The sequence below is a fragment of the Phaseolus vulgaris genome, chromosome 9 (genome assembly GCF_051622355.1).
Source record: "Phaseolus vulgaris cultivar YP4 chromosome 9, ASM5162235v1, whole genome shotgun sequence".
In the NCBI taxonomy this organism is placed as follows: Eukaryota; Viridiplantae; Streptophyta; class Magnoliopsida; order Fabales; family Fabaceae; genus Phaseolus; species Phaseolus vulgaris.
In genome coordinates this window covers 22239006-22247158 of record NC_143506.1, presented here as the reverse complement: position 1 = coordinate 22247158, position 8153 = coordinate 22239006, and the positions used below count along the sequence as shown (strand labels likewise).

General features: G+C 30.2%; 1 protein-coding gene across 7 annotated transcripts; it reads right to left on the bottom strand.

The window, feature by feature from the left end:
• Positions 1-2753: 2753 nt before the first annotated feature.
• Positions 2754-6649, bottom strand: LOC137820221 (scarecrow-like protein 1). 7 transcript variants are annotated; one of them, XM_068624173.1, is made up of 4 exons: positions 6232-6642; positions 5989-6117; positions 4831-4911; positions 2754-4715 (listed from the first exon to the last, which is right to left on the bottom strand). In XM_068624173.1, exon 4 carries the CDS (start codon positions 4706-4708, stop codon positions 2918-2920), a length of 1791 nt encoding a protein of 596 aa, XP_068480274.1. In that variant the 5' UTR covers positions 4709-4715; positions 4831-4911; positions 5989-6117; positions 6232-6642; the 3' UTR covers positions 2754-2917. The 7 variants fall into 7 exon arrangements, with proteins under 7 accessions (XP_068480274.1, XP_068480278.1, XP_068480279.1 ...); XM_068624177.1 differs by having other exon boundaries at positions 2754-4744; positions 6232-6488; XM_068624178.1 differs by having other exon boundaries at positions 4840-4911; positions 6232-6488.
• Positions 6650-8153: the final 1504 nt, after the last annotated feature.

The window sequence follows — 8153 nt, the reverse complement described above, 5'->3', positions numbered from 1 at the left end:
TAAAAATAATGTGTAATTAAATTTTTATAAAATCAAAGTGAAGTTTATTAATAATTAAAGACAATCCAGTAAGATATATTTTGAGATTTAATTGATTATATGTCCTTGTATTTGTGTCAACCTTTTAGTTTTTTATATTTAAAGTTTTTATGTTTTAATTATCATAAGAATATCTCCTTTTATATCTTTTAATTCTTGTTAGTTTTCTGATAATATGAAACTGTTACACAATTGGAGACATGAAATGTTAAAAAAAACTCTAAAATGTAGTTTTTAAGTATAGGAAGAAAAACTTTAACATGTATATAGATATTAACAAAGAATAAAATAAATGAAAATATCTGTTTTGATGGGTACAAAAAGCAAATATCTGATATGTGGAAAATGTTCATCTGTTTCAAATTCTTCACATGATTGTGACCAAACCACTGAACAAGGCAACAAAATGCTGATAATTAATCCACATAACATGTGAATAAAAACCTCCTATCGTATCAAATAACTTGTAATAAATTTGACGCTCTTGAATCTTAAGAAAGAAAGGAACTTTGTCTCATTTGTTTTTGAAAAACTCTCTTCTTTGGGCAGACAAATTGGTACTCTTCAATGAGTTAACTTGTTTTTCAACCAATGTGCAAGGTTTTTTCACAAGTTGTTGTCCATGGTGGACCAAGATGATAACTTCATCAGTCACGGTTTTGTTTATTTGTATTATAAGAGGCGAAAGGAAGATACATTTTTTTGGTGATGTTGCAAAATAGTTAACCAAACCAAGTGTTAAAAATATCCATTAAATTGGTCTAGTACCAACCTATTAACATGCATTGTTGGATTTATTTATTCATGCAAATTACTATTTTTTTTATATCATCTTGTCACTTCAAGTTAAAGAATTAAAATGTATAATTTTTCTTCAATTTACTAATATGAGTATTGTAGCGTCCATTTATATACGAATGTAGATATTTATTTCATTAGACGTTCAAAGAATAAATTAAACAATTTTATAAGATGTTTTCCTATTTCAATTCAGAATTTAAAATATGTTATTTCTTTATAAGCTATATCTAAATTTAGGTTTTGGAAAAAGTTTCTTGAACATAAGAATATTACTAGCTATTTTTAGTTTCTCAATTTAAAGATTTAAAATTTATTTAAAAAATTCGCAAGATACCATGAATTAAATACATTAATGTAAGTGAATTAAATACATTAATGTAAGAATATACTTATAATCCAAATTATTTACGGAAGAATTTTGTAGGTAAAATAGCAAAAATACATGGGTAAATCGGAATTATTGATTACACTATGCTCAAAGCCAAGTTTCTTGAGAAATGTCCAAAGAAGTTTTAAACATTACACCAGTCAAATTTTGTTGTCACATTATGATTATTATTATATTTATTAGTAAGATTAATAATATTAATATAGTTAATAATATAAAAATTATTAACATTATTAAAAATTATTAACATTATTAAATATTATTAATATTATTGAATATCATTAATATTCTTAAATATTATTAAATATAATTAATATTATTAAATATTAAAAATAGTGTTAATATTATTAATAATATTAATATTATAAGTAATATTAATATTATAAATAATATTAATTTTATTAATATTTTTATTAATAGTATTTATATTATTAATGTTATTATTACTAATATTATTAATTTTATTATATCATTAATACTATTAATATTACTAATTTTATTATTATTATTATTATTATTCATATTATTAATATAATACTAATTATATTATTATATTAATATTATTAATTTTATAATATTAAAAATATGTTATACTTATTAGTTATGATTATTATTTATTATTATTATTATTTATGATTTTATAATTAATTATATTATAATAATATTTTTAATATTATGTAGATAATTATTATGATAATAGTTGGTAGTTAATAGAGATCTGTGGATAAAAGTTCGTAGGTAATAAGATCCGTGAGTAATAGTGGGTAGGTAATGCTGAATTTACTTACGAATTCAGATTTGTAGGTAATATTAGTAAATAATGTTGTGTGTAGGTAATGCTGAATTTACCTACGAATTAAAATCCGTGGATAAAAATTCGTAGATAATACTGATTTTATTTGTAGTGAAATCAGTAGGATTTCTCTTAAACATTTAATGTGTCATTCAATATGAACTAAAAAAAATATCAAATTTTAACTATACCAAATTTTTGGTAGTTAACATTTTTTTTTAAAAATTTGTGCTTTGATATTGTATTAGTAAAGAGTTGCTAAGGCTAAATGAATTATAGTTTATGCGAGAATCATGATCTAAGTATGGATGGCGACATTTGGTGAAACATTTAAATGATATGATTTTTTCCCTTGAAACTAACTTTTAAGAGAGGAATCTTCAAGACCTTAAATATTTATCATTTGTACCATTATGAAGCATTGTTGAATGTAAGCCTATGTTATAACTCTTGAATCATTTAAAATAGGGCTCATTTAGTAGAATGGTTTAGTTTGATTATCCACCCTAACAACTAGCATTAAAAAGGAGTAACTGAGTGCATATTTCAAAGGAATTATGAGGAGGAAAAAAAAAGAGAATACTTTTTTAACTAAAAGAACTATATAATATTTATTATATTAAATAAAAGACAAACACATTATGTTATATTAGTTAATTTTATTTCTGAAAATTTTCAAATTAAAAAATATTTATTACCTTAAACATAAATATGGCCATTACTCCACCCATGTTAGATAAAATGAAAATTTGGTTATTAGATTAAGATTGTAAGTTAGTAGTATAGCAAGCAAACGCTACAATAGATATATCAGGATTATTCTACACACTAAACAAGCAAGCAAAGACTACATTACCAGTACTACAATAAGTGTGTCTACTAATTAACATAATTCATTATCTTGGTAACTTCCATGCCGATGCAACGATCAAGTTTTTGTCTTCCCACCCAAAGTGAAGTGCACCCATTTCCTCCTTTATCTTGTACCTGTCACAATACATCACCTTAATGAGTTTTCGGATTTCATCAGTCACATTTGTGCTCATTGGAGATGAAGTGAAGCCAGCCATTGTCATCCTTGCTCTCCATTTTCCTGCCACTTCATACCGTTCTATCCTATCCTCGCCCTCACATGCAACAACATTGACAATGTCCCTGGCCAAGCATTGCCTTTCAACATTCATCCTATCCTGGCTTTCTCTAGGAAGAGTAACATCAAGTGACTCAAACACAGCAGAGTAGTAATTGTAGGATTCAACAAATCTAGGCAAGAAGGGGGTGGTGTTTGTGTTCACATCTTGCTCCACAACTGTCACAAGCTTTGGGTTCAAGCTCTTCACCAACCGAAGAAGTTGGTCCCGTTCGTTTACTGTAGAAACACTCTCATCAGGCATATGATGAAGCTGGAATGCAAAGTTCACCACAAGTGCTTCCCCAGGACTACAGTTGAGCATTGATGGGGTGACAATGGAAGTCCTTGATGCCACTGCTCGGAACTCAAATGGTAAACCAAGTGCCTCTGCTAGTTTTTCTAGTCGTTGTCCTATGTTCTTTAGGCCTCCAATAGATCGCTGCACGGACTCAGGATCATCAACACCAGTCAATCTAACATGGGGTGGCTTACTTGACCTTGAAGCAAGTGTTTGGATTAGATTAATGTACTGGCTTCCTTGATTGATGTCAAAGTCTATGATATGAATGTTCATGTCATCTTTCACTGCTTCTGTAATTGCATTGTTAGCAGCAATAAATCCAAATTTGAAACATGGGCAAACCTCAAACAGTATCTGCATAGCTGCTAGACGGTCTGAAGAAGGAGGTTCCTTGCATCTCAGAGCTTTGTAAATACTTTTGCCGGATTCGGCTAGGCGAGCTGCAAGTCCCTCAACCATATAGGCTGCAATTCTTTGAGAAGGCTCTCCTTGAATTGAGACCATCTGCCTGAGATTGTTTATCATGGATGATCCTTCCACTTCGTTTCCTTCTGAAAGTGCAATAGCACATTCATAAAGCAGCTGCTTGGGGGTCTGAGAAGTTAGTGATATTTCTTTGGTGCTGCTGATGCTGCTGATGCTGGAATCTGAAGAAGAGTACTCCTTTGGTGAGTCATGGAGGACTACATTCTGCATGGAATCAGCCCACTCAGCAAGGTCTGGATCAATTTCCATGCTTTGAACAGCCTCAAATATGTCTTCCTCTTCCAGCTCCTCCTCCTCAGCCTCACTATCATCAAGCAATGCCCTCTCCAATGCTTGTAGTTTTAAACTCATTAGACCGTCAGTTTTACGGGAATCGAGGCTTCCATTATCCATCAAATCTGATCCAAAGTTGGACTGATAACCATCATGATGCATTGTAGACATGAAAGAACAATCAAATGGGTTATTGGCAACCACAGAAGCTTCTGAACTGGCTGTAAGCTGGTAAGAAGAGGCTACATCAGGGGGAATTGAGCTTCCAGAGATGCTGGAATTAGATGGTTCTATCAGTTCTTCTGTTTGACAGTCATGGAAATACTTCTCATAACTCTCGCTGGAGTAAGAATCTGCCATGTCCATGCTCCTATGCTTATCAGGACCAAAAATTTGGGAGGACAAACCTGGTCTAACATCAGTTCCCTTTAGTGAGAAGAGCTTGGCATTTTTATACGATGTAGGAGCTAGATCAACAGACCTAACTAATGACATAATTCCCCTGTTATACAATTCACGCAGAATTTTAGGCTGTATAAAAAACATGACTAATTAATTAGCCAGTAAAATTCTTTGAAATCTGTAATAAATAAAACCTATAAATATATATATTTTACCTTTCCCACCTTGAGAAACAGTACGGCAGGCAGAGTTGCTCAGCGATAAAATCTTGTTGAACCTTAAAGGATGACTATGCCCTGATAAGAGAAACAAAAGGATAAGAAGAAAAAAACATTAGGTGAACTTTCAGGTAGAACTATAAATCCATGTGAACTGAAAAAAAAAATAAAAATACTAGATACACTACTGAGTTTTGTTGCCTCAGTCAAGAGATAAATATAGTAAAGTCATCCTAAATCAGTTGGTTTGATGATCCATCATGTTCAAATTCACAAAAGTTTTTTATCTGAGAAAAATAATGTTCCAGATTAAGAATATCTCTCGCATAACTTGTGCAATTGAACTAATCATATTCAGTGTGGCAACGGAAAGAGGATTTGGTGCTACTTGAATCTCGGATGAACCACCATGGTTGAAATTGTTCAAGTACTTAATGTTTTCCTACTCGGCAAACCACGCGAATGAATTTCAAATATGCTTCTAAAAATAAAAGTTAGTTACTGGATCCAGTCAAACATGAGTTGACAGCTTAAAATTCCACCTTAGCATAGCAAAGACCATTATCCCTGTCATAGTGGCCTGCTCTGTATTTGGAAAAGTAAAATAAATATTAAAAACCTCTTGTGTGCTTTATCATTTAAACTATGATCTTCTTTCTATCTGCAGATTCTAGATTCTAGATCCGATCCACATAAAAACAAACTCTTGAAATCAAATCAAATGCTCCGGAAACAAAAAGAAAAAAAACCCCAAATTGTTCGATGATTCTTTAGACATTCAAATTGTAGAGATATGACATTTGCTCTTCCAAAGTCATATAAGATAAATCTAACCAGAAATCATATTGATAAGAAATTCCTACTGCAAATACTAACTAAGATGTTATTATCAAGAGACTCGTAAAACAAGGCTTCAAATAAGTTTGGCTAAAACTGATAATCTTGCACAAAACTCTTTTGATAGTATCTATATCTTTATTTGTGTTTAGATGGGAGAATCACCGGCCTCAAAATCCACAGCATATTTTGTAAGACAAAAGCAATACTTCGAACCAAAAGCCAATTCTTATTTGAAATTGTAGCCCAATATACGAGTAGATAGATCAAGTGACAGTAACAGAAAAGGCTTAACAAAAACCCTTTGGGACCAGAGACCTATACAAGGAAAAGTTAAAAACTTTCTTAGAGGAAGAACTGAGGATTGGAATCATCTGCTGCAATCACATGCATGCATCACACTATAACACGTATCATCTGCTGCAGATTGAAATCAGTTTACTAGGACTGCAACAGATAGTAGCATTCATCAAAAGGAGCAATAAGTTACAGTATTTGAAACATATCATCTAGATTTTGTGGATGGAAATTAAGATGAATCACCACAGGGAGGAAGTGTACCTGCGAAATTAGAAACCAAGAAGCACAAGAATCATAGCACTCTTCCTACCCTGCCATTTTGTACACAGAAAGATGAGTACGAATCTGAGAATTGTGTTTAGAGAGAGAAGAGAGGTTAGAACTGGTCTTTGACTAGTGTCATAGAGATATAGCCAAGCCAAATAGCAATAGCAGCGTTTGACAGTTTTCTAAATAAGAAAGTTGGTGGATTAGGAGTTCAGGTTGGTAGAATCGCAACAAATAAGACAAATGCCAGTATTAACAAGACTCAACTTGAGAACCTATATATACTGTTAACTAACTGTTTAAGAGTGAAGAAAAAACCTTTGAATCTCACAATGATTGGACCAAAATATGGAATTCAGTTAAGAGGAATTCAACAATCTTAATAAAAAAAAAGCAGTGGAAATTACACTCCATGTTTCTTTAAGGATAGTTTAAATTATATTACAAATTATTCTAATTTCAAAAAGAAAAAGATCTTCTCTATTAAAAGATAAAAGCTAAGAAAATCACTTAATAAGAAGTATTTTTCATTTTAGTCATGTTTACTGCCATTCGTTGTTGATCTCCATGATTAATTATAGACTTTAAAAAATTAAACAAAGTTTAACATACACCATTGGAGACTTTATCTAAATTTTTTATTTTATTTTTTGTTATAATATAGATAATATTTATTTTGATAAAGTACATATTTTTATGAGTAATTTAAACGATTCATTGATTCTTTGAGCAGTCTGTTTATGAACAGAACTCTGATTTATAATTTACTAAAAGAAAACCTGAGGTTCTGGAAATTGGTAGTGGGAAGCAAGTGGAAAAGTGATGAAAGACTTCCATAAAAAAGTAACAAGACTTTGATGCATTTAGCACAATATTAATATTTCTTCTCCTTTACCCCTACGTTTCTTTCATTCTAAATATATATAGTCTTAATGTTAATACTGAGTTCAAATGTTCTATTATGGAGGAAATTCCCACTCTGTTATCCTTGCTTCTAATTTATCTTTTGATTTTTGAGAATTGTGGGGTCAAATAAGTCTTTTAAAGGAGTTGCTTTAAGATAGATATGTATGATAATTAGAATACATTTATTTTACTGTGCGTATTGACGTAGGGTCTCACGTCATATAACGTCAGTGATCTATTTTTAGGCGTGGAATGTGATGGAATGGGAATGTTGCAAGTTTCAATTTTATAATAGATGAAACATTGGAAATAGTAAAATGAATTTAGCAAGATTTTGTACTTGTTGACAGAGTCAAAGTTTCGCAGGCTCATCTACTTTCCCAAGTTTGGACTTTGCTTCCTGCATATAGCAAGATTTTGTCTACAGAAAAATCTACATTTCATTTTCCCAAAATACATTTTTAAGAATACAAGTTTTATTGGATTGAATTTTGGTTTCAATGATTTAATTATTGTTGGAAATTTCAAGTCTCTTAAATATTAAAATATTTTATTATATATAAATAAGTGTAAATTTTATTTTATGAGTTGATTTTAAAAGATTGAGTTATGTTTAAAGTTCACTTCTTAATATGTTATCAGAGTCATTTAAAATTTATCTTAACATATATAAGTGGATGTAAATTGAGTTTTAAGTATGTATATTATTAAAAATGGTTTTAGTTTAACTTTTAATTCAAATTTTAAGTATATAACTAAATAAAATACTTAGAATACAAGTTTATCTTTTGAAATATTTCTTATTTATGCTAAACTGTTAAACGTATATTTTAATATTTTTAAAAAAAATGGGTCCATCTTGTCTAATTAAGGATGAAAGTTAATGTAGTAGTTTTGTTGTATGAAACGAATCAAAGAGAAGTTAATAATAATTAACTGAGAATGATTATGTAGTTGAAATTGAAGAATGACTCCAAAGAGTAATACCCACTAGCTTTACTTTTAATAAT

Bases quoted from the DNA above. Each gene is read 5' to 3' on its own strand.
- LOC137820221 (XM_068624174.1), bottom strand. From the start codon at position 4,708: ATGTCATTAGTTAGGTCTGTTGATCTAGCTCCTACATCGTATAAAAAT.